Here is a 27,298-nt window from a genome sequence, read left to right as displayed (position 1 = left end):
TCTGGGCTCCTCAGCTCAAGAGAGACAGGGAACTGCTGGACAGAGTCCAGCGCAGGGCCACCAAGATGATCAGGGGACTGGAACATCTTTCATATGAGGAAAGGCTGCGGGAACTGGGGCTGTTTAGTCTGGAGGAGATTGAGGGAAGATCTTATTAATATTGACAAATATCTAAATGGTGGGTGTCAGGAGGTTGGGACATCCCTTTTTTCTGTTGTATCTAGCGACAGGACAAGGGGTAATGGGATGAAGCTGGAACACAAAAAGTTCCACTTAAATATAAGAAAAAAACGCTTTCACTGTGAGGGTGAGGGAGCAGTGGCATAGGCTGCCCAGGGAAGGTGTGTTGTCTCCTTCCTTGGAGTTCTTCAGGACCCCCCTGGACATGTTCCAATGCGACCTGATCTAGGTGAACCTGCTTCTGCAGGGGGGTTGGACTAGATGATCTCTAAAGGTCCCTTCCAATCTCTACCATTCTATGATTCTATGATTAATCTAACCTTTTAATGCACTAACTGCATTCTGAGATTACTTTTTAGGAGAACTCAGACAAAATATCATGCTAAAGTACATGCAGGTGGTGTTTTGGATCACTCAAAAAAATAATCTGTCCTATTTTATCTTCTTATGATAGAAGCAGTAAATCATCTTTATTATCTCTCTTAAATTTCTTTTGTGTTTATTATGAATCCTGAAATTAAGTGTGATCGTAGTAAGACTCTCCATTTTCTGTTAGCTAAAAGGAAAATTAGAATTCTCTACCAAGGTAAGGGGACAAAAAACTATGACACCAGCATACTGACGCCCACAGTAAAAGTCAATACACATACACTTTTGCCTTTCTACAACATAACACATCTATGTTTACTCTAAAACTAAAATCTAATCACATTTAGTTGGGGAGTTGGTAATTCTCTGAGACTGGCAGTCTGGTTTGGAAATTTCCAACCTTTTCTGATTACAGATCATCTAAGCTTTCAATATGTAATAAATGTTGAGCAAAGTCAATTCTTAGCTCTCAGTTTAGACAGTTCCCTTTCAATCTAGATTGCTCTATAAAAGCAATTTCCTTTTTTTTTTCAATAACATTAACTTAACACACACAGAACTTTTTCCGGATTTCCCTACAAAATCTGCTAATTGTCTTTTAATTATCATTCTCCCTGGCAGGGATGGAAGGGATTCTGGTTCTTTCACAGATTTGTCTTCAAATGTGGAAGCGACAAAAACTGGTACCTCAGGATAATCCAGGCTCTCTTACAGCAAACTGCCTGAAAATAAGCTGTTTTAGGGGGAAGAAGAAACGCTTAATAACTTCAGCTGCTCACTGTTTGCTTTGTTGCACAAAGTATCTTTGTGGTCACGTGTTTTGAAGGATTAGGAGACCTAAGCAGTGACCCTCCAAACTGCTTCTTGGAGACAACTGCAAGTCTGAGAGATTTTGAGTGCTGTGTGGCCTGGTGACATGCAGTGCGATGCTGCAGTGTGTTACCTATCTGCAAGATAGCCATCCCAATTTAAACACTACCTGCTACAACTCTTGGTGAGACCTGGCACTTTGATTTAAACTGGCTGCTAGCTTTGCAAGAGTAGAGACTCTTGTGTAGGGTTGTGACTAAGCGTGCAAGTCACCTCAGCAGTTCTTATCAGTAACTACCTGCATCAAATCACAACATCTATGTTTTAGCCAATGAAAGCATCATTTAAATCAATTTAATAAGGTTTGAGTTAACATCTCTCGGGAGTACATTTTATCTTATAAAGATATAATTTCAGGCAAGCTGTAGCTTCAGACTGGTACTGCTTCATTGGTTAAATTCATGTATTTTTAGTTACTGTCATAACCTTAAGGGCTGAAAAATGTAAAAAAAAAAAAAAAGTAGTTGAGACCACGCTGATCTAACAGCTTTTAAATAAACTGCCATATACATATGTACATACATCTCCTCCCTGTCATGCTGTAATCAGGGTCCTGCTTTTTCTTTCAGGGCAGGTAGATTCATGCAAATTATTTAATAAATTCCCATCTACAAAGGAAAATTGTGCTTTTCTGTTACAGAAAGTGTTATATAGAATACTGTTGCAATAGAAAAAGGTTAGTGTTATACTGGTAGGAGTTGGCAAGGTGTGAATTCTTAAGAAGGTGACTTTTAATTTCAGATCAGAAAGCTGTGATGCACTAGAGAAGGTACTTGTCTCAGAATATGGTGCAAGGAGCAGTTTAGCTCAGTAGCTGCAGTGGTACTCATCAATTCTGTAGTTTCACTCAATTCTCCCTAACCTCATTTTTCAGTAAATTACAGCCAGACTCTTTAAAACAAAGTCACTTTAAAACTGTTTTGATAGTTTTCTACTTACAGTGACAAGCTTGGAGAATTGATTAAATTTACTGATGGTTTAGAGTCCAATTCCATGCTATTTATGTACTAAGGTAAGCTTGCTATCTTCAGTGGACAACTTCTGAGTATACATCAGTAACCATGTTAAGACGTACGTATTTAAGTCTTCTTGTTGAATTTACAACTGTCTATTAGAACACTAATCTGATGATCTTCAGTTTACAGCAGAGAACATGATCATTCAGCTACATTTAAAATAAAAATGGAGTTCAAAGCATATCTAAAGAGTCACTAATTTTATTTTCACATTGTGCATGGCAGCAGCTTATTTAAGAGGATGTTAACTTCAAACCATTTTGACTTTATTTTCTAACAGTGTTGTATGACTTCCACTTTTTAGCACAGAATAAGAAATACAGTAAGTGTTACATATACGTATGAGAGCTAGCTACATAAAATGAAGGTTGGCAGTAGTACTGCTACAGTATTTACAATTACAGATAAAAACAATGTATTTAATAATTTAACTTTTAAATAGCATTGCAGAAGAGGAAGTTCAGTCTTTACTTTCCAAACGGTACCAATGGAGAGGTATCATTGGAAAATGGAGAGAAAGGAAGCAAAAACCAGTCTCTGTGTTTTTCTGTAGCTTGCAGGGCACTTTCCATCAATTCAAAATGTAAGACAACACGTGTAATTCTCCAAGTAAGGTGCTTCCTATACTTGATTAAGTTAGTTTGAAGTTGTTTCACAAATAATGGAAGATAATACACATTTATCACAATACTTTGCATATTTTCTCTCTTTAATTGTCCACTGACAAAATCAGAGAGTTTTTTTACCCAAATAATTCTCTTACCTCAGTGCAAATTTTATCTTTAAAGCTTGTTAGATGTCTTGGGGAAGCCTTTTGTTTCATCAATTACATCTTGATGTAGAACATACTCTTTTAAAAGCTTCATGTTGCTCTACTATCTATAAAAATAATCCTGTGAATGTTACAGCAGAACTGGTGGCATTTTAAGAGGAGTGTCAAGGATTCTATGCCAGGTTAAGTAAAAGTTACTTTTAGTCATTAAAAAGATGGGAGGACACCTAACTGAACGGTGCTACATAAACTGCTAAACAGCAGTGTCTTTGACACACGATTGTTACCATGTAATATACATAATAATCCTCAACATTAAAAATCTTTTGCCGGAGCAAAGACTGAGGTATTTTTCAATGGCACAATTGCATGGGAGGAATAATTGTGTAATGCTAATGAAAGTGATGTAATCAATTTGCAATCATGCTTTCCTGTAAACTTGCTTCTAATTTTACATTTGGTAAATGCAGGCATTATATCCAAAAGTCATGTGTCTCCTTCTGTAGACATGACTGACAAGCCCTGTGTGCCATGTGCTTCCAAACCAAACATGACTCAATACCTTTGGGTCGGTAACTCTATACAAACGATGAAGAATGTTTTTTGGTAATGTTCCTAAAGTGTCTCTTAAAGAAACCAGCAATTCCTATATTTGAGAAATATAACCAAAATTTGGTTTATAAAAATCTGTGTGCTGTGTGATAATTGTGCCTTCTTCACTAGTCGATCGCCATACTCAAGCAAATCAGTTACATAAAAAAATAAACACATTTTTTGAACGCTACAGTTATAACAGACCAGCATGTCTTTCAGGCCAAGCACTGTGACTGCTACTTGGAACATAAAGTCTACGAAATAAAAACAAACTATGTGAATCACAGAACCTACAAAAACTCTTTTTGTTTAATTTCACGGTGATGGAATCACAGATGTGGGTACGTTCACAGCTGGCACAATATGTACTTTCATGTAGGCCAGGGACAAGTTTCTCAGCAGAAGTTACCAGTTAATATAATGGGAAGTCCTCAGGTCCCTGCAAGTAGTTACAAACCTCTCAGTAGTGATTTTCTTACCTACAGTGTGCTAGTTAACCAAGGAAATAATTCCCTATTTCTCTACCCATTTCACAATGTCCATTTACTTAATCACAGAATCTCGAGGGCTGGAAGGGACTCTGAAAGATCATCTAGTCCAATTCCCCTGTCAGAGCAGGACCATCTACAGTAGGTCACACAGGAAATTGTCCAGGTGGGTTTTGAAAGTCCCCAGAGAAGGAGACTTAACAACCCATCTGGGCAGCCTGTGCCAGTGCTCCAACACCCTCACAGTGAAGAAGTTTCTCCTTATGTTTCTTTGGAACCTCTTATGTTCCAGCTTGTACTCGTTGCCCCTTGTCCTGTCATTGGCCATCATTGAGAAGAGTCTGGCTCCATCCTCCTGACACCTGCCCTTTATGTATTTGCATTTCATGACGAGCTAAGGCACCATTTCTTTAGCTGATGAAATTAGGCTTTGAAAGGTTTTTAAAAAATATCAAAAGGGCTGACTAGGAAAGTGAACAGTCAGAGGAGTAACAAGTGCTACCTCTTAACCTGTGTTGAAAGTGCTGTTTTACAGGTGTGAACCTCTCAGATTGCCAGATGAAAGTTACTTGTTTGGAGTTAAAAAAAAATAAAATAAAAATCTCGTGACTGCATTCTTTCTGTACAGTATATTCAGAAAAAGTGTTTAAAATTCATGCATGACCTAGGCCCTGACTGGCTGAGACACTTAAAGATTGGCTAAGTTATAAAACAAAGCGTTAAGTGCTTGTTGACTGGCTATATTCTGAATAGCTCAGCAGACTAGAATTATTGAGTGCTTCATAGTGTCACAGGTTTCCTTATCCAGAAAAAAATACATTACTTGGCAATTAACTAAGGACTTTATAAAGACTTTGGAGATTAAGATTAAATAAGGTATTGTAGAAGAAAGTGCCCAATGATCAATGTTTACAACTCAAAAAATGCAAAGCTCCCATTTTATTTCTGTTTGAACTGGTTTGCTCCAGAGCTAGTCAGCAAGACTGAATGTGATTGCTAGATCAACAAGTTGTTTCTCATCCCAGTCCTGAGGTTACACATTTTCTGAGACTCATTACTTTTCTTCTCCTTGTGGGATTGATTTGCACTGATGAAGTCAGTGAATGCGTACGCTGACTTGGACATAATGTTGAAATTACTCTTTTCTCCACTGAAATCACTTGTTTTTTTGAACTGCAAAAGCTGTTTATCACACACTATCAAAATCCAGTTTCAGTAAGAAATCATGGATTGTCACATAACACTGGAAGCTCTCCACAGGCGTTTGGTGTGAACTTCGGAACAGAGTTTTGCAGGGTGAAGAGTTCAGATAAGTTTCTTAAATATAAAAGATTTTGTAGGCATTTAATATCTGTCATGTTTTATATCTTTATGTACATACATACACATGTACACGCATGCACAAAGTAGTCCTCTCCATTCAGACTGTTCTCTCTGGCAGATCTTGGAAAAGTTGTCAAACATGATTGTGCCAGATGGTAATTTTTCACAGAAAGGCAGTTTGTTAGCTACATTAAGCACTTCATACTCCCTCTCTTAGGGATAAGCCCACCAGAAAAAGAAAAGAAACTATGTAAATGCCACAGGGTGATAGCAAATGTCACAACAGCATCATTCAGAATCAGGGTTTGTGTTCTGGCATGTGCAATGGCTTTCAATGTTTTGTAGAGACTATTTGCTGAAAAACGCAAAAGTGTTCCCCTGATCTGATGGCTCGTGTGAAAACAGCAACGTAACTGGCAATAAGGCCTACTTTGTAGCTATGCTACCATTACAGTTCATGAAACACTACTGAGAGCAGTAATTTCTGGCAGGGGCAATCAACGGTCCCGCCCCAGCCGCCAGCCTGCGCATGCACTCGCGCCTGCGCGCCGCCCGCGCGCCCCCGCGCGCCCCAGTCACCTGAGAGCTGCTCGGGCCTCCGGATTTCTTTTTTTTGGCGGGGCCACCACCCGTGCCTGGACTCGCCGGGCGCTTCTTGCTACGGGATGGGGCGCCAGCGGGAGAAGAGGCCGCCGCCGGGATCAGACTCGCCATTTCTTCGCCCACTGCCTCACTCCCAGCCCCTCCGCACCTGGGATGAGCCCGTCGGTAGGGCGGCACCGGGAGAGCGCGCTCCCGCTTCCCTTCGCCGGGCGCCGGGCAGGCGGGCGCAGGCGCAGTGGTGGCGCGGCCGCGGGCATGCGCAGGGAATCGTTGCCGCGCGCTTCAGTTGGGGATGGGCTGTGTGTCTCGCTTGTTCAGAGGGGTGCCACTGCGGGCAGAGTGGCCGGGGCGAACGTCGTAGGAAGCAGTCTGCCCCCTCATTGGCTGCTTCGCCCAGGCCCCTGCTGAGACCCGGCTGCGCGGCCCCGGCGCAGCGCGCCTCGCCAGGCAGCATGGGAGGTGGCAAAGTGTCACAAGGTTTGGGTTCGGTGGCCGTAGGAGGTTGTAAGCGTGCGAGGCTGGAAAGGGCGCTGTCTCGGAGGCCCGTATGTGACAGAGGCTTTGGAGTCCTGCTTGGGATGCATGAAATAAAAGCCATATAAGATTGACTACGAGCTATGGTTTGGGAGACGGCGGACCACCTTGCCCCTGCACAGCATGAGCACTGGAGTACGGTGGTGGTTGGCAGGCAGTTGCTATCTGAAGCTTGTTCAAAGTGAGGCAAGGCTTATGCAAAACATCTTCAGGCCACAAGAAGGGTCTATGTGTCAAATGTGTCAGCTTTTTCCAGTTGCCTTGATAAAACATACAGCTGGTTTTAATTGATCCCTTCAGTTCTGAGATCACAAGCTCTGAGCAGCCTGCTGATATATGTTCTATGTGATCATCCACACTTAAACTGTGTAATTTTTAAATGCAGGTAATTACAGTTGTCATTAAAGATTTCAAAGTATGACTACAGATAGCTAATAGTGAATGCCCTTCTGGGTAGTTTGTACTGTTAGGGATTTGGTTGCTTCCACCCTGTTTGGACATGGTTAGTGACCTGGTTCAGCAATTTTTTGTCAGGAGTAACTTTGAACCAGAGCAACGTACCAGAATAGATTTGTGGTGGTTTGGACTGTGCTATGCTTTGTTTTCACAGTCCTCTTACTGTCCATGCTGTTTCCTACCCAACCCCAGGGAACTGATCAGCTGTAATATGGGTTTGCAGACAGTTCTTAACCTGCTTGATGGCTGACAAAACTGGTTTTAGCTCCTTTATGCTTGCATGCAGCTGCATTCAACATGCTGGTGAAGTTATTGCCATATGTCTTTGAGCTATCTCTATGCAAAGCCTGACTACTAGGTTTCAAGCTTTGGCTGTATGAGATCTTGCCCCAGTGCATGCCTTGTGGAGAGGCAGAGGTCCAAGAAGTTGATACTCGGGCATAAAAATCAGGTCACGTTTATAGACAGTGCTGTAATGAGGACTGAGCTTGGTCACAGTAGGGGTGCCAGGCAGTGCTGTGTAAAACAAAGACTTTGAAGGTGGCCTGAAAGAGAGTTGAAAACAAAAGCCTGGACTTCCTGGCTGTGTTCCAGACACCTGTGTATGTAGCAAAAAAATCAGGACAAAATTTGCTTTCCAGGGGTGTAAGCAAGACCTTGTACAAACATCCAAGCCCTGTCTTCTTTCCAACTGTAGTTACTGTTGTTCTGTCTGAGCATACAGGCTGCCAGCAGCACTGCAGAGCAGACTGGTAAACATGATGGCGTTTGCCCTCAGTGATTGTTCTAGGCCGGTGTATGCAATGCAGTATGTGCCTCTTCTCACTTCAGATGTCAGCCTCCTGTCGCAGGCTCAAGATGGTGACCTGAGTTTGAAATTAGCATGGGCATTGGGAATTGCAGAGCAGTCGTGTCCCCTGACAGTCAAATTTGCCTTGTTGTGTGCTCAGAACATTGATCTTGTCTTAGTCAGCCTTTTTTCATTCCCAGGGCTGGGTCTCATCTCTTTCCCACGCACATGCTGTGTTTTCAGCTCCCAGGCATGTCCAATTAAAGCATACCTTATCATAGGACTGCTTTTACTGAGAGAACCATCTTTAATCCTGCTGCAGAGCTGATGTTGCATGTGAATCATGCAGAGAGAAAACGTGCTGCATCAGTGAAAGTTTTTAAATAACATCCAGGCATTTTCTTATCTGTGCCCATTTTTATCAATCTGTTTACTAAACACAAAATCACAAGACCTGTGTGTATTGCAGCAATATTAAGTACATTGCAGTCTTCCATGGTACCAAGTGCTTTACAGCAGAGCCCAGAAGGCTCACAAGTCTTTGGAAAATAGCAATAATGGCAATGTAAATGATGAAAATGTCTGCAGGGGATGAGTAATAGTATTAGGAGTACTGAAAGGGCTGTGGAGTTCAAGGCTGCCTTCTCCCCACACCTTAAGAAGCTGTTCACACCCAGCCCTACTGAAAATTAAGAGGTAGTGTTCTGGTGAATAAGAGCTATATGTACCTTGCTTCCTGTTACACGCTGAAATGAGCAGTTACTTTATGATATGAATGAGGGCACACCTGAAGAAGTGCAAATTGCAATTGCTAGTCTGCCTTGGTGTGACCTGGCTCTTTCTGCTGTTCATTTTGAACCTGGCAAGGTGAATTTCCCTCAGTAGTACTGCAGGGTCTATTTTTTTTATATGCTGCCTCACTAATAAGAAAATAAAGTAGAGCTCAGCAGTAACCCTGCTTGCTCTTTGGTGGGAGCAGTCGCCCACCTGCCTGGTAGTAATAGCCTCAGTGAACTGGAAAGACTCCTTGTACTTTTCTTGATAATATGTGAGAAAAAAAATGCAGGACTCTCCTGAATTAGGGAAAGAAGATCTCAGGCTCCTATCCTAGGTTTGTGAGATGGGGGATTGGTTTTGTTGTTTAGGGGTTTTTTTTCACCCTTTGGGTAAAAATTGACCAGTACAGTTAGGCTTCTCATTATGCAGAGCGGATTACTCCAGTGTGAAGTTTTTGAGGAATATGGAGGATGGTGGGTGCTTCATGATTTAAAGTTTAATTTTTAAGATGAATATATTTTTCTTGGTAGAGCAAGAAGGAGATCAGAGAAGAAAATGTTTGGAAAAGCATCGGAAGGACCTTTATTGTGAGCTAGGACAAAGCAGAGCAGAGAGAGCGAGGCTCCTGCTCAGCAGCCAGGGCCCTTGTGCAGGCTGTGTGTGTAGGGTGGGTGGTAGGGCTCTGCTGGGCAGGTGGTTCTGCTGTGGGCTACCAGACATGACAGCAGCCCCAGGGACCCAAAATGGAGGATGAGGGCCTACCATTATGAACATCAGTAGTGTGTATCTGGAGGTGCAGGGACAGCTAGTGGAGAAGATCTGGACAGAAACGGCTGGAGCTGCACATGTGTCATCAGAGCTGCAGAGTGGCTTCCTACCAAGGAGAGAGTTGTGTCAACTCCCCTCCTACTGGTACTGGTAAACTGGCCCAGCAGGGCAGCTGGCTGCAGTGGGACATCTTCCCACTGCTGCCTTCAGGCCATGGGGGAGCAAATGCCTTGGATGCTTTCGGACCAAATGCACTGATGCTCTTCTGCCCCATCAGAAAGAACAGGCTGGTCTCCTCAACTGTGAATTAATTCTGTTCCAAGCTTTGCAAATCAGTCCCTCTCAGTACCTAATTTACATCCCACCTGTCTGCCTTTCAGCATTTGTACTATTCTTACTTCTGTGCTAGGGGAAAAAAAAGGGGCGGGTTAAAAATGCAATTGTCTGTGGCTTCACTCGTTGATCATAGTGCATCTAAAATGGTGTGAGAGAATATATGTGATCCCTCTGTATACCCCGGAAGGAAAATTAAGGTTTTAAAATTCTTACGTAACTTCTTTCTGCATTTAGTTTTCATATCTACGAGGTAGGAATAACTTTTTACTAGGTTGAACTCAGTATAGGAAGCTGTGTCAATTGGGAAATATCAACTAGTGATGGTTACATAGTAATTTGTACCATTTCATTTTCCTGGCAACAGTGTCAGACAACTTTTCTATGAATTTATCCATCTTTTAATAGTATTGCACAGATGAAATTTGTGCTATAATTTCTAAGTTTTTAACAATTTTAGAAGACTTAAGTTTTATTTTTCAGAAAAAAAAGCAACTTCATTCTTTTAGCTGTCTGTGTGTCTACTGGGTGTCATTTGCATTTTTATAGAGGCTCTGGAAAGGAAAAGGATTGAAGTTCTCAGCTTCACCACTCTATCAGGTAAAAAGCAATGGATTCCTGCAGGGTAGCTTGTGAGGTCTGGTGGCATTTTGTACATTATTCTTTAAAAGTACTTGGAGGCTTTGATGACTTTTCAGAGCCTTCAGCGTGAACTCTTGTGATTTGCATTTGTTCCCTACAATTTGCAGCTGCAGGCATTGCACTAGCTTTGTTTAAATATAATGCCGAATGCCTTTAAAATAGGTATTTGAACTTTGTATTAAGGAGACTACTTTTGTAATATTAAAGGCTTTTTCACTGCACACATCAAATATCTGACTTGCAATGCAATTTTCCTGCTAGAAGTTTTGAAAAAGCCATTTTTGTATTCTTAGCAACACAAAAAGAGAAGCAGAGTCTTTAGAAATGCCTTTTGTGCCATTTTCCTAGTAGCCTCTCCTTCTCAAAGTTTATTTAAAAATATGTGATGATTTTGACACATCAGAAATGAGCAGTGAGAGAAGAGTCAAAGTGCTGTTCTGTTTGCAGTTTGGTTGTACTTTGTTTGAATCTTTTTGCTACCAACCCAGTAACGTTATATTGGCAGCACACTTGCCATTTACCATGGAGCTTACTTGAAGCGTGGACTTTTGACCAATGATTGTGTGCATGCTGTTTCTGGTAAGTTTAGCCAAAATACTGTGTAGGTCAGGAAGGCTAAGCTAACCCAAAAGGTACAGATTTCACTGTGATGAGTTCTATGCTGGAGAAAAAAAAATGATGTGCAGTATTTGGTTTGAATCATCATTCTGTGTATGCTATGAAAGGAAGAAACCGGCCATTGTGAAATTAGTGGAACCCTATTTTCTGTATATCCTGGATAATTAGTATGCAATATTTAACATATTTACCCACTGTCTCAAAAGACTTATGAATGAATTTATCATATTAGATTTAATTGTATCTTTTTGAAAGTAAAAATGAATTAAGAAATTCTCTATTTAGCTTGCACTCAGATTCTGATGAATGTTTTCTGCAGTTATTCATATGAAGAAGTTCTTGATTTCTGAAATGCTCACCTGAGAAAGATAAAAATGTCATGATACTCATTTGCATAATCTTTAATGCAGTAACCACCTTGAAAATGCTGTGGGTTTGTAGACTGAAAAAAAATCCCCATGGATTAGCTGAGTAAGTAATCTGATTTATGAACATAAGATCTTGGTGGGATGGCAAATACTTTGCAAGTAATCTGGAAACTGAGTGTGGTCATATAATTAATTTATTAAGAATTCTACGGAAAGAATAAATTTGCAGAAATAAAAATGTCCCAGTGAATTCACTAAAAGAACGGGAGTTGAAGTCACTGAATAGATTTCTGAGATGCTCATGCATCTCTGCTTGTTAGAACAAGTCTTCTAGTGCTATAGCGCTTTTAATTCTAGTTTTCCATTTGCCTGCAGATAAAGTCTGTGGGGTTTTTATTGCAATTAGGATATAAATTTGAGTAAGTTAATATTGCCAACAGTATCTCAGTGTTAGTGGGCCATCTGTGAATGTGGATACTTAGCTCACTATGATTTTATTGATGCAAGAAAAAAAAACAACCAAAAAACCCTCCAAAATGAAGATGCAAAGTGCAACCAGTGTATGTCAGCTGCTTGATAACATCTTGACTTTAGTGGTTACAAGTCAGTCTCCCTGTTTTGTTTTGTTTTTTTTTAAATGCAAACTTGGAATTCAAGTGCTAGGTAAACCAACCACTCAGAGTGCTGAACTAGTTAGACTCCACCCAGTGTCTTAGACAAGGTATCTGCTCTGTTGAGTTACTACTGTGCAAACCAGATGTTGGGTTGGACAAAAAAAACCCTTACTAAAGTTGCAGATGGTACCAAGCTGAGAGGAAACTGTAGTTGGAGCCTAAGATTAGAATTTAGAGAAAAGGGGTTTTTTTATTCAGGGTTTTTTTGTGGGGTTGGATTGTTTTTTTTAAAAATAGATATAAATAAATCAGCACAGAAAAGCAGAAATTCATACTTTATTTCTACAGACAGTGATTTTTTTAAGAGCCTCATCTACTGATCCTGGGAAATCCCTAGAGTCCATGTGAGATGACCAAGAGGAGCAAATTGATACTGCTTAGCATAGTGTAATTTTTGTGACATTCCTAAAAAAGATCATCTCTTTTTGGGTAAAAATATTCTACAAGACAGAAAAAAAACCCCTGAAAATAATTAGAATTACATAAATCATGGGCTGGGGTAAAAATGAGCAGGTAACACTTGCAGTGGAAGGCATCATAGAACCTGGGTGAATTATGAACTGGATATGAATCAGTCAGCGATATGCCTTGAAACAGGTGTCACACAAGCAGGAAGCCTGCGAGGCACATGCTGTAATCCTTTGACTTGTCAAAACGTTGGTTAGGCTCAGTTTGGATACTATGTCTGGCTTTGGGCATTACACTTCTGGACTCTCTCCAAATCTTTCTTGTCTCTTTTGAAGAGGATGCTCTGAGTCTAGGAAGCATGAAGGGTGATTGAGAATTTGGGTTGCATGTCTGGTAGAAGGAGCAGAGGGCTGGAGGAGATCTTTGTGGAAAAGGGAGATCTGTTTTCTGTGTCCACTGTAGATGAACTCAATTTACTGAGCATTATAGGCTATTCTTTACACATCAACTATACCCCACACAGGGTTTTGTTTGTACTAGTAATGACCTTAATAGAAGAATCTGTTGTGTTACTTTCTGTGATGCACTCAGGTGGGGAATAAGTAAGAGGAATATTGATGTTTGGGGGGCATTGGTGTTTGAAGTTTTTTTTTCTTTCGGTGATTAGTTGACAACTATCTGATCAGGCTTGGGTTTTCTTTCTAACTTTTGGTAGGCAAGTCCAAGGATATGAAAGGCCACTGCAAGGGGGGAGGGATTGTCTCTCTCTGTGTCTGTAACAATGAGTTAATAAAGGGATTAACTTTACAGCAAGGAAGATTCAGGTTATGTTACAAAGAGCTTTTTTTCAGTGAAGGCCAGCTTTGCACTAGAATAGCTTGCTTTTGAAGGTTTTGAAAAACAGATTAGACGTCTGCCGCAAAAGATCACGCACAACTGATTCTACCAAGAGACAGGGGAGTAGATTAGATGACCTCTCAAGAATTTTTCCAGTTCCGTTTTCCATGATTCTGTCAATTCCATCATTGTTCATAAAAGGCATGTGCTTTCACACAGAGAAGTGAGAATGTGAGGCTAGATGTATGGGGTCAGGCTGTTTAACCCAGTACACCATCCTGAATGGGAGCTCAAAGCAGATGTGTGAGGAATACTGTAGAAACAGGGCAACTACAGAGGATGTAGATGGCTTGTTCTGTAGATGGCTTCTGTGTATTTAGTAGCTTGTGGTGGTCCTAGTTCTATGAGTTTTTTTTGGTGCCCCTTGAACAGTTCTGAGCCGTTGATGATCATGGTATCTTACAAACAGATGTTGTTGCAGCTGAATTACGTGTGTGAAGGCACAGCTCTTTCTCTTGGTTTTAAACCTGACTTCCTTGCAGCTTCATTTTGTTCTTTTTGGTTCTTGTTTTTTGCAGAGACATTAAACACCCCACCATCTCCATTGCCATTACACAGAATCACAGAATCTCAAGGGCTGGAAGGGACCTCTAAAGATCATGTAGTCCAACCCCCGTGCCAGAGCAGGACCACCTAGAGTAGGTCACACAGGAACTCGTCCAGGTGAGTTTTGAATAGGATCAAACTGAAGTGTCATCATGTCATTGAAACAGATGAAATAGATGGGAACAAAATAGATGTTTAGTTTTACTACTTTGTAAGACAAAGTCATATTTCAAATGTCATAGTTTTTAATGATCAAATTTGGCATTAAAGACTTTATAGACCTTTACCATATCCAGTTTTAACAATTTCTGTTTCCAGACTCAAGAGTCTGGCTTACTTAGCTATTTGTTATATGGAAGATGATGTTTGGATTCTCCTTGTTGCCCTATTTGGAACATTTTCAGCTCTACATCCTTTCAGATAGAGGGAATGTACTGCATGCAGTATTTGAGATGCAGGCACTCTAGAGGTAGCAAGGAGATGTTCTCCATTTTATTCTTCATTCCGTTTTTTAATACATTATTTTCTTTTTTTGACTGTTGTTGAGCACTAAGCTTATGTTTCCATAATGTATCTTTCCTAACCTCAAGATCTCTCCTCCCGAGTAATGCTGGTTGATTCATTATATATTTGAAATTTGATCCGCTTTATTTTCCTGTATCTCTTTTCACGTTAATCTATAATGAATTTTCCTGTGCTGGTTTATTGCAGAATTACTAGGCCACATGAAGGTCTGTTTTTAGTTCTCCATATGAGCACTCATTTTCACTACCGTAAATAATGAAGTAGCATCAGCAACTTTTGCCACCTTGCTACACCTGTTTTCTAGCTTGCTTGTAAATACAATGAGTGGCACAAGTCCCAGGACAGATGTCTGTGATGACTATTACTTCCCTAACAATTTTAGGCACTAAAATTCTACTTTTTAAAAAGCTTTCTATCTATGCAAGAACCTTCATTATTTTTTAATAGATGATTAGGTTCCTTAAGCCTTCTGGAAATCCACCTAGATTGTATCAGATAGATTTTTCACTGTCCATGTTGTTGTGGAAATAAAAATACGACAGTAGTAGCAAAAGATGTGCTGGTTTTTTACATGAGAAACTGTTCACCAAACAATTTGTTACTTTAATCACAGTATTACATTCCTGGTTCTGATGCATAGATTCGCAGTGCTTTTTCATGGTCAGAAGACAATGATTTCATCATCTATGGCTTCATTTTTGGAATACTGGAATTATAAATGGATCCATTTGACCACTGGAAGAAAGGCTTTGATGAAGAACATTGTTAACTCTGTAGAGTATGTCATGTTGTACAGTAAAAAATTTGCAAAGCCATTTGAAGCTTTTCTGTAAGCATGATTAGTATTTAAATAATCTAGATTTATTTTCAGCACTGCTTAGTATTGTGTTATTACTGATATTATTGACAAAAAATAAGTGCATCAGCCTGTTGTAGTATCTCTTGTAGTTGAATATGGCTCAGAAAACTTGAATGAGAGGAAAAAGGAGAATTAGCTTTAAGTCAAGGTTGTGCTCTCCTGGTCATGTCCATTGCTGTGAGGCTGGCAAAAGGGATGAGTTTACTTGCTTGCATTAGGTGGATACCTGCAGCAAAAGAGGAATTTTGCTAATTATTTCATTTTATGAAAAAGCTAAAATCTCTGCTCCTTTAATGGAGAGGAGCCCATCATTAAAACCAGGTCTTTGGGTAATTAAAAATGATGCATCTGAGTACTTTTCAAGGTTTTTCCCTTCCCCCAGTTCCTTCCTTCCTCCAACACGCTTCTTGCATGGGGATGTGTTGTTTCCTGTAGCAAATACTAGGGGCTGATATGAACAGAAAATACTATCTTGATCACCTTTCATCTTTTATGACTGAAAGCAAATGTTTTCTTTGGATTTTGGTTTAAAAAAAACCCCTACAAATATCATTTAAATTCCTCTCTTGGAAGGTGCCAAGGAATATCTTCTCCAGCTAAGGATCTGAGAATGCATATAATTATACCTAATAATTTCACTGCTGTCAGATTAGATTGATTTTTAGTCACTTTTGTGCAGATTAGATTCAGCTCAGGTGCTCAAAGTGAAATAAGGTGCGTTAATCTGCAGTGACATTCTGTCTTTCCCAATTAGCAAGTTCTAAGAGATGTTAGACAGTGCAAGTTTGATGGTGTAAACTATTTTTGTTCTCCCATGGATTTAGTAAAATTAAGGAGGTTTAGGCACTCAAAGGCAACCATCAGAAACATAAGTGTCAGGCCTACAAAAAAAGATAAGCATGAGAAATTAATGAAAATAAAGAATGTACCTGAGAGATTTAAAGGCTGGGGACAAATGATTTTGAGATTTCAAGATTTTGAAGGAAACTTCCTTAAAAATTATGCTTCTAAAATATAAGCCTGTCATGTACATATCTTTGTGCAATCAAAATCAAAACTTTGGTTAGAGTACTGACATTTACAGTGTGTGGAAGTTTGCATATAGTGGTGTCTCTAATGCTGCATAGCCTTATTAGCTGGCATGTTTGTGTTTCTGTGTAGTGTTGAAGGTCGCACACTAGTTTCTTCAAACTGCATGTGGTCAGACCATAATTTTAATTACTTTCAAAGCAACAGTACATTAGCATTATAGAAGTGAACAGTGAAGGACAAAGTACATTACAATGTGCGTATGTCTTCTGATTTGGCAGAATTAATGCTGGCAAGGCTTCACTGTAGCTCAAAGTATATGTTTATTGCTTAATTATCTCAGTTACTGAATATGCTCATTGCATAATCTGGGGTAGCAGTAATTGAGTCCATTACTGTAGATAAAAAATTGCCAATTTATAGTACTAGAGAAAAAAATCTTGACTGTAAACACATGTTACAAAATCTAAAATATTGATGCTATCTTACTTTTGCCATGATGAAATCTCAAGTGATTTTCTTAATGTGCACTCTGCCAATGCTTGTTGAAATTTGCCAATGTTTTCTTTTTATTTCTTGGAGAAAAGAGCCTACTCCAGTTATATTAAAATATTTTTTCCTTCTCACACATGTCTTAATTTTTTTATGAGCTATTGTCTGTTTGTTTAATGTTGGCATTAGCTAATGTCAAGAAGCCAGTTCTTTTTAATAACTTAAGAGGACTGGCTTTTGATTAAATAAGAGCAATATGGGATGTAATTTTAACTGATGGAGCTATGATGATTTTTTTAGGCATGTAGGCAGCTTTCAGTCTCCTACTTAAAAAGACAGAAATTAATCCTCTTTGAGGAATGTTTGCATAAATCCCAAATTTGGTGTTAAAACAAAGGAAAAACCCAACCTGGTTAGAGCTCAATATTAATACCAGATACTAGTTTGAATGGCATGATGAGATGTAGGCGTTTTCCTGCAGATCGTAATGGCTTGTAATTTTTAGGTTTAATTCCTTGTATTTGGCCAGAATGTTAATCTGCCTAATCTCAAAACAGTGGTCATTATCCATTTTCGTAAAATTCTAATTGTTTAAAATTGTACTATGGGTGTAGAAGAGGGAATTTGGATACATTTGAAACAATCCAAATATAAAATAGGTTTGTTTGGGTGTCATTTGATTGGATTGTTTTTTTTCCTTCATTGATGACTATGAATTAACCAGTGCTTTACAATATGTAATTACAAGACCCAGCTCCCACATCAGCAGGGACACCATGGTCTTTTCAGAATGATTTCTGTTTCAATGAAGCAAGGCCTGGGCTGATTCTTCTTGGGAGCAGAGGAAAAGTCTCCATTGACCACAGTGAGAGCTAGTGTTTGGGGAATCATAGAATTCCTCCAAAAAGAGGAGTCACTTCATATAGTTAAGAGGACCGTGAATCTAAAATGGGATTTGAGACCTCTAATATGTTATGAGAATTGCAACCTGTAGGAAAGACTTTGTCTTCTAACTGCCTATTTGCTTTGTTAGCTTATGTATTCTCATATTACAATATATGCTATAAAGAAGAGGTAGATTAGGTTGTAACATTTATAAATATGAACACAGATTTCAATATTTGCGTAACTGAAAGCATGGATATGTAGGCATGGATACATATATATAAAAATAAAGATAAAACTTCTATATACATATTTAGAAGTGTGTGTGAGAGTGTATGAAAAAGCACCTGAGAGGTGTCTCCCACTGTTGTTAAAGTTTTGAGTCTGGGTATAGTAAGTGAGAGTGCATGCCTTCTCGTATGCAGAATTATTCTCCGAGTCTCAAGGGGCAATTTTGTATCTTATGTCTGCAAAATGAAACTGATCTCACAAATACTTAGCCCAGAAGTGTTCATTTAATCTTGGAAGTCATCCCACTGAATTTAATGAGCCCTTAGATGGTAAATTCTTTGGGGCTCTTATTTTCCTTTGTGCCTTATTCAGTGGTAAGCACAATCTCCATTAGCTTTTACATTACTGTCTACTGTTACTTACAGCAAAATGCTTTTAGGTTTTGGCTTGAAAATGCTGATTCAAACACATAGGCACAAAAACTCTGAGGCAAAATACAATAATTAAATTAGAATTATTCCAAAATAATCTTTGAAGGATCTGAGTTGACTTTGTGAAATTTTAAAATCCACATTTTTGAGTACTGCTGCAGGGGTTGTCTGAATTGGCCTTTAACTAGAGTCTTATGGACACTGGGATTTTTTTGAGAGGAGAAGGATTGTAGACCTTGGATAGTAAACAGTCCAACCTGATGATGCATGTTGATAGTCATGGTAACTCTGGCATCTCTGTAGCTGGGAGTAAGTGTAGAAAACCACAGGTTTTGTTAACTCCAATGCTGACAGCCAAAGCTTGCCCATCAGGGTCCTCTGAAATCCATTCCAGTTAACAGCACTCTTCCAACTGGCTGCACCAGCTCTGGATGAGCCTTCTCTTCTGTACGCTTCCCAAATCACTTGCTGAAAACATGCTTCCTGCAGGCTGGATTTGCTCAGTAGAATTGATATGGTCTGACTATATATTTATTAATAAGCTAGCACAAGCTCATTTTAGCAAATCAACACTTTTTTTCTGTGTGTGTCCTCCCAGATGGTTTCAGTCTTTAGTTTCAGAGCAGAGGGTAATCTAATCTTGCCATCAGATAATTTCTAAACTTTGTAAGTTTATAAATTTTGCAAGATTTTTTATTTTGTTGGAACAGCATTTCTATTCTGGCAGTGTAAAACAACATCCCACACTGACCAGAGCTCAGTATGAGGCTTACAGTGCACAACCATATTCCTTTAGCAGCATGCTTTGAAAGAATTCATAGCAAATAGTGCATGGTTTCTTAGGTATTTTTATCTAGAGGGTTACTCTGCCAGCATCTGTTTATTTTCTCTTTTGAGAAAAAGAGAGAGGGTAAGAAATTGGAGAAAGAGGGGGTAGTAATAAATATAGCTGTAGGCAGTAAAACCAAACTAGTCTATCATGGCTATGAGAAAATTAGGAGAGGTGAGTTGATTTGTGCGTTTTCATTTTAAAACTGTATTTGAAAGGCACATTATTTACTGCATTGGTTTTCATGTTAAAAAAGGGTATTCTGGCTCAGCAGTGCTGTCAAGAAGTACAATATGTCCCACCTCATTAAATACCATCTTTTTCCTCTCCATCTGTCTAGAACAGCAGGAAAACTAGTTTTTAAATAGAAAAATAATCAGTTTTGTACATTTCCATTCTGCACTTCTGTATCTGTATTCATCTAAAAATTCAATCAGATTCCCAGGGAAATGCCTCTAGAACAACAGTCCTAATAAAGGCACCATTCAGAACATCAAGGCCTGTTGTTTGGGACATAGCAAGGTGAGCAATTATGAGAGCTCAAATGAAAAAAAAAATTATTGGACAGAGAAGGAAAATCTGTCTGTTTAACAGAAACACAAACTGTGGTTGATTGACAGCATAGCTAGAAGAAATTGAGAAAGGGTGGCATTTGCTCTTCTGTTTGAATATGTGATGAAGAGTTCATCACTGTTTGGGTGTTAGAAGCACAGCACTTTGTGCCTAAAAAGCGTGATTGACTTGGAAGTAAATAAGTGTGCCATATACAGGAGAAACACCCTGGAGGTTATTTGATTCATCACAGACAATACTGTTGAGATTAAGGGCCTGATCCACCGTAACAAAAGCAAAATAATTGCCACTTGCTTAGCTCAATAGACAACAGCAAACTGCAGAAGCTAGCTTTACTGCTGGAACCAAGAGAAAAGCATCTCTAAAAGCCAGAAAGAGAAGGCAACAGCAAAGCCATCAAAACATCACCTACATTTTCAGGTAATTGCTTTCATCACCATTCAGCTTCTGGCAAATCCCAGCATTCTTCAGGTTAAAGCAATTTTCCTCATGGGACTCATATCAAAGCCATCTCCTCCCATTCTTTACTGCAGCTGCTCAGAGGTCCTCCAAAAAAGTAAATTTTAAGCCTGTATTGTCTTTCTGAAGAATACTCCCCAAGACTGGATGAGGGACTCTGACTAAACCTTGTGCTTTCAGAGGCCTCAGATAACTACTGATACTGTTTAATTACTTGTAGTAGTAATACTGAATGAATAAAACTGTTGACTTCCAAAGGTCACTCCTTTGCAAGGTCAGAGAGAGTGGCCTATGGGCAGCAGTTGGCTGCACATGAGACTGAAGTCCTACATCAGAGGTTGGGTAGAAAATTGTATTTTCCAGCAGAAATAATACCAAAGGATGTGTAGTTGTGTGAATGAGTATTATTTGCAATACAAAAATATGTGTTTAAAAAGTAAATAAATACAGGTTTGGAGAAAAGAAAATAGGCTAGCATAATTCATTCCTTGCATCCTAAAATATTTACATCTTTAGTTCTATTGTAAGCACAAAATGTAAGAGACCTCAGTGTGTAACAAAAGAAATAAGCATGCAAATCTATTTCAAACAACAGACATTGGGTACCAATTTATCACTAAGTGATATTTTACAAGAGTAATGAAACGAATTTTCAGGAAGAAAAATTTACTGCATTCTGGGCTATTCATGTGCTAAGGATGATGTCATACCCTGAAAGAATAATTATACAGACCATAAACAGTCTTTCAGCTAGAGAGATTTAACACTTACTTTGTAAGACAGGAGTGTCTCTTCAAAAAAATATTTTTCCCTTAACAAAAGCCCTCTCTACATTCAAAGAAGGATATGTCAAATCATAAAGCAGGTTTTACTGTTAAACCTGTGCTAAACAGTGATATGCTGTTGTGAAAAGCAAGGTGCATGTAACAAAATGGGAGCATGATTTAATAATGAACCACAGGAATGGGAGGGAAGTCCTCGAACTCTTTTGGCACTATGTCATTGACTGGTTTTGCAACCTGAGGCAAGACCCAAGTTTCCCTCTCAAAAAGCAGGGGTCACCTTAGTTGAAGTTTGGTTAGGATGCAGTGTGGTGTCTCCTGGCCTTGGTGAAGGGTAGATGCTTGTCTAATAGGAATGGGACCGAGACAGTTGCATCAGCAAAAGCTGTGTGAGCATCTCAGGGAAAAAACATAGTGCATGTTCAACTCATTTACTCACCTAAGACTTGCTCTAACCAAAGTGCCAGTGTTCCTGATGTTGAATAATACACAGATCTTGTGTACATTCAGATGAGTAGAACAAAAGCAAGACTTTGTTGGTGCAACTTTAAAACAATATTCTGGGCTCCTCAGCTCAAGAGGGACAAAGATCCTCTGTAGAGAGTCTAGCCCAGGGCCACCAAGATGATCAGGGGACTGGAACATCTTTCATACATGGAAAGGCTGCGGGAACTGGGGCTGTTTAGTCTAGAATAGAGGAGACTGAGGGGACTAAATGGCGGGTGTCAAGAGGTTGGGACATCCCTTTTTTCTGTTGTATCTAGCGACAGGACAAAGGGTAATGAGATGAAGCTGGAACACAAAAAGTTCCACTTAAATATAAGAAAAAAACTATTTCACTGTGAGGGTGAGGGAGCAGTGGCACAGGCTGCCCAGCGGGGTTATGGAGTCTCCTTCCTTGGAGGTCTTCAAGACCCGTCTGGACATGTTCCTATGTGACCAGATCTAGGTGAACCTGCTTCTGCAGGGGGATTGGACTAGATGATCTCTAAAGGTCCTTTCCAACCTCTATCATTCTATGATTCTATGAATATTTTAGAAACAGTGATACTGTTCTTACCCTTAACTCTGATGGAAGCAATTAGCCAGAATCTGTGACAGTAAATTTATTAGGCAGTTAAGTACGTTTACTTTAAAATTAGTAATTTATTAGCCAGTTTATGACCCTGAGCAGGTACTATATTGCCTTCCATGCCCACTGCCACATGCTGCAGCTTGCTGTTGACTTGTCAGACTGACAGGTTCACACAAAGGTTGTTAGACTTTGTAGGTTTGAAAAGGAAACATCACATTCCTTCGATGTCTTTGACTTTCTTCCATTGTCTCTTTTCCACAGCAAGCTTCAGGATCCCACTGGAACTTGTGGTGCTTGGGCGTTGTATTAAGTACTTCATCTAAGCTGTGTGGAAATACCTACTTATTGTTCTCTGCTCACATCTGCTGCTCGCTTATGCTGGAAAGTTCATAGACGTTTTCCTTTTTTGTTATGGGAAACGATCTCAGAAGTGGCACTCTGGAGAGTTAAAACTTTTTTTTTTAAAGAGACTGGAGGAAAAGAAAGGTATGAAAATAGATGAATATAAAATTAAATACATGAATTTGCTTTCATGCTGCTGTGCTGGTTCTAGACTCTATGCCCCATCTTTTTCTCATCTCCTAACTGTATAGCTCATTGCTTGCACAGTCTCTGTGCTTGTTACGTTTGATGAAAGAATCTTTCTGTGCCATCCATCCGTGCTAAGATTTCTGAGCATATATCCAAAAAATAATGTGGCTTATTTTTAATTTAATAACATGATATTTGAGTGGGGCTGGGGGAGATGGAGGGGAGGTTCCTGTGGCTGTATTGAGTAATAGGGATGAAAATAGTCTTTCTCCTGGATCCACAAGATTGCTGTCCAGGTAGAATTATGTGCACTACATAAAGGAAGAGTTAAAACATGCAGTCAAGCCACAGGGTGGGCCCGAGTAGATCAACAGTTCAGGCAGGTTTTCCTTATTTTGTCTGTTCTAAGCAGTTCCTCTTTAGCTGTGGCATGTGCTGTAGTAGCTCTAGGACTGAAACAGCAGCTGCCAAGAACTACTTTGAGGTGCTGGATTATTTTTTTGTTTTCTCCTTTTATTCCTCCATGCTAGGCTGGTGCTCAGCCATGGTGTACTTGCTTCCAGGGCAGGATTTCAAAATCGGGCAGTAAGCACAAAAACGGCTCAGTGAGTTTTCATCCACTTTGTCTAACATCAGTGCAACTCTGAATGGAAGGCAGTGAATGTACTAATATCAAAGACCATTGCTACTCTGCAAGACAGAAGAAAACTTGTTAGAATGTCCTTATCACAAAATATTTTGTACTTTTATATACTTGAAAATTGTGGAATAGAAGGATTTAAGAATAAGAATGGAGCTGTGAGAATGTTAGACAATTTTCTAATACTTGAAAATTGTTAACAAAGCACTCTGAGTAATGGATTATGCCTTTCTTTTACAGAAAAGACTTTTATACTTTGGATAAATTACTTGATCCTATGCACATGCTGTCCACTAGTTACAGAAATCAAAACCCCAGGGAAAGTATGTGAATTCCTCTTCATATTCTGGTCCTCGGTCTGGGCCAGATCATAAGGGAGCAACTGAGTTAAGGTGTAGAAGTGATACTTGCCTTTTGCTTTTGCCAGTAGCTTGCCTGTCTACAAAGCTCACCTACGCCAATTGAGCGTTGCCCATTTCCACTGAGCACGTACTTAAGGGGAGACACAGCTGAGGATGACCTTCGGGATTATTGCTGCTGCAGACTTCTGCAAGGAAATAAGTGAACTGCAAATCACCTTTGTGTTGACAAGAAAAACAAAACCCAAGTTCATCTGGAAGCTGGGGAGGTTCCTGTCATATGTCTGTAGTAGCTCTTGTAATCTTCTGGGTACCCATGCTGGGGTGTGTCAGAGAGAGGAAGCTAGACCCAAACCATAAATTCCTGCAGGCCTAGCTCATTTGCAAAGTAATTGAGGTAAATATAATTAAAACAATGAATTGCAGTGTGTGTTGATCATTTTAAAACCTTAATTGGGCAGTAAAACTGGAATCTAGATTAGGGGTGGAGTCCTCTGACTGGAAATAACATGTCGGGATGCTAATCGATGCACACCTTCAGTAGGAACACCAGACTAATGGCAAAACCTACCAAGTACTTATTAAGGGCTTGTTCTACCTGAAAAGTGAGTGGCAAGTGGTGAATTTCTATCGAATAAGTCCACTTCCTTTATCTGCCAGTAAGCATCTTCCGATGCCTGTAACTAGAAAGGTACGTTCCTGCTTTCTTCTGCTGCTTGTGTTTCACAAGCTGTAATTATAACAAACAGTGCCTTTCTGACACAGCTGTTTGTAGAGTTCCAATCATTGCCTCTGCTAGAAAACTGCTGAAGGCAAATGAGATCTTCAGTTGTCACTGAAGGCATGACTTAATAATGCAGTGTATCTCTACACTGATGAATTCAGCCTTTTTATTGTGGTTAATCTATGACGTGTGGAACAGACAGCACCTTCATTTCACAGACCTGTGGGAAGCTTGTTTTCTCTCCTTTGCTCTTCTGTATATGATAAACAGACCTTATTTATTGAAGCAGCCATCAAGGTACAAAGCTGAAGCCCTCAGGTGCCACTTTTACAGTCCCTTTTCAGAAGGTACCTCCTCCTTCAAGCAACTGCTTTCTGCATGGCCACCAGCATCCCCTACAAAACTGCCTTGTTTTGCATTTGGCAAAGAATTTTATTGCTGACCTCACTGTGTTAATAGCAATTGTAAATAATGAAAGATAGATGGAGGCATTTGGGTGAGAAATCTGTGACAAGCTTTTATGTGAAAACATTCAGTATCTGTTTTCACTTTAATCACTTACTGTTTTTAAGCAGTGACAAAAACATCCTGCTGAAATAGGAACACTGGGATCCCATCTGCAGGGAGAACGATAGTGTTAGACAGGCCTTACTATCACATAGACGTGACAGTATATCGGGCAAACGTATTAGTTGCTACTTTTATTGTTGTTTTTAAGACTGCTTGAGAAAAGTTGCTTTAACCAGGCTTATGAACTTTCAAATGGCTACATAAAATTATATCTTGTCTTTGTTTATCCATAACATAAAGCTACTCTGGTAAAAATAAAATAGAGACTTCCTCTTTTAGAGGTTTACTATACCTTAATGACCTCAAACTGCTTCTTTTTTTCTAGGGAGGAAGCTCATTGATATTTCTTCCAGAATAGGGCCAGTCACTTTGACTTTGTGAAGGCTAGAGCCATTTGTGATAAATCCTCAGTCGTTTTGGTCACATGTACATTTGAAGTGTAATAGCTACTTTTCTTCTGCAGTTTAAACACCCACATTTTGTACTTGTGGATATTCTTGCTGGATTAAGTGTTTTGTAATATATTGAAACATGTCATTGCTGTGACAGAAATATCCTAGAAACAGAGTGCTCTTTTTTTTCCTGTAACAGAACACAGAAGTAAGTATCAAAACAAATTATGACATATGGGATAACAACAGACTGTGTAAGAATGATGAATATGCTCCAGGTTTTAATGTGGATGGAAATGGAAGCATTTTCATACCTGCCAAAACCTTTTAACAACGTTTTGAAAACTATTGTTTACATTGTTGGGAAAGGTTTATATCTAGAAACAACCTCTTCCTTTGGCAAACTTGGTTTAAATAATCTTGGACCTCTGACAAGCAAAATGATGAATACACCAATATGCTCTGATGTTGTCTTAGCTTGTTTTCAATAGGAGAGTTAACAAAAGTGAAAATTAAGGATTGGGATTTGAGAAAGTAGGTCCAGATGAGGAAAATGTCACTGAAAATGTTAGCCTCTGGTGATTTGTTCCAGTAGGCCCAATAGGAAAAGTATCCTATCAGTCAAAAAGAATTTTAGGAATACTGAAAAAAAAACCAAAACAAAAAAAACCAACCCCCCAAAAAACCAGCAAGAATCACATTCTCTTTTACTAAACACCTTCCTTAATGATTCATGGTCTCCTGCAACTCCTGACCCTTGGGGTACAATATTGCAGCGTAGATAACAGTAGGACAGTGTGTCTGGTATTCAGCAGGCATAAGGTACCCAATGATTCAGTAACTATTAGGTTGTCAAACTCCTATGGTATCTATAGGGTTTGGCTCACCCTGTCCAGTTTTGCCAGTCCAGTCTCACTGGTTTTCTGACCTTAACTTGTTCCTCCAATGCAGGACTGCATCCTAATTCCAGATCACTACAGGAGAAGGAATGGAGTGAATGACACCCAATCTCTCTCTAACTCCTCCCCAGCAAATGAGCAAAGTCATAGAATCACAGAATCATAGAATGGTAAGGGTTGGAAGGGGCCTTTAGAGATCATCTAGTCCAAGCCCCTGCTAAAGCAGGTCCACCTAGATCAGGTCACACAGGAACACGTCCAGGCAGGTTTGAAGACCTCCAGAGAAGGAGACTCCACACCTTCCCTGGGCAGCCTGTGCCAGGGCACCCTCACCTGAACAGTAAAATAGTTTTTCCTTATGTTTAAGTGGAACTTTTTGTGTTCAAGCTTCCTTCCATTACCCCTTGTCCTGTCACTAGATACAACAGGAAAAAGTGATGCCTCAACCTCCTGACATCCACCATTAAATACTTGTAAATATTAATGAGATCCCGCCTCAGTCTCCTCTAGACTAAACAGTCCCAGTTCCTGCAGCTTTTCCTCATAAGGAAGATGCTCCAGTCCCCTGATCATCTTGGTGGCCCTGCACTGGACTCTCTCCAGCACTTCCCTGTCCCTCTTGAGCTGAGGAGCCCAGAACTAGACACAGTACTCCAGATGAGGCCTCACCAGGGCAGAGTAAAGGGGAAGAAGAACCTCCCTTGACCTGCTGGCCATGCTCTTCTTGATGCATCCCAGGATGACATTGACCTTCTTGGCCATGAAGGCACATTGCTGGCTCATGGTTAGTGTATTGTCAGCCAGGACTCCCAGGTCTCTCCCTGTAGAGTTGCTCTCCAGCAGTTCAACCCTCAGCCTATGCTGGTGCATGGGGTTGTTCGTTCCCAGATGCAGGACTTTGCACTTGTCCTTGTTGAACCTCATGAGGTTCCTCTCTGCCCAACTCTCAAGCCGGTCAAGATCCCACTGAATGGCAGCACAGTCTTC

The 27,298-nt window shown here is 39.8% G+C and overlaps 1 protein-coding gene and 1 long non-coding RNA gene across 4 annotated transcripts in view; one reads left to right on the top strand and one right to left on the bottom strand.

The window, feature by feature from the left end:
• INO80C (INO80 complex subunit C) overlaps nucleotides 1-6,425 on the bottom strand; it is a 35,114-nt gene extending 28,689 nt beyond the window's left edge. The window contains exon 1 of the mRNA XM_061995310.1: nucleotides 6,192-6,425. Coding sequence (XP_061851294.1) covers nucleotides 6,192-6,326 — 135 coding nt within the window. The 5' untranslated portion in view covers nucleotides 6,327-6,425. The remainder of the gene's footprint in view (nucleotides 1-6,191) is intronic.
• Nucleotides 6,188-27,056, top strand: LOC133625322 (uncharacterized). 3 transcript variants are annotated; one of them, XR_009818639.1, is made up of 4 exons: nucleotides 6,188-6,380; nucleotides 13,999-14,143; nucleotides 22,458-22,682; nucleotides 23,798-27,056. It is a non-coding gene; the product is annotated as an uncharacterized LOC133625322 (long non-coding RNA). The 3 variants fall into 3 exon arrangements; XR_009818640.1 differs by having other exon boundaries at nucleotides 23,795-27,056; XR_009818638.1 differs by having other exon boundaries at nucleotides 22,458-23,690; nucleotides 23,795-27,056.
• Nucleotides 27,057-27,298: the final 242 nt, after the last annotated feature.

Source organism: Colius striatus, chromosome 4, assembly GCF_028858725.1.
Source record: "Colius striatus isolate bColStr4 chromosome 4, bColStr4.1.hap1, whole genome shotgun sequence".
NCBI lineage: Eukaryota > Metazoa > Chordata > Aves > Coliiformes > Coliidae > Colius > Colius striatus.
This window is presented reverse-complemented; position numbering and strand designations above follow the sequence as displayed.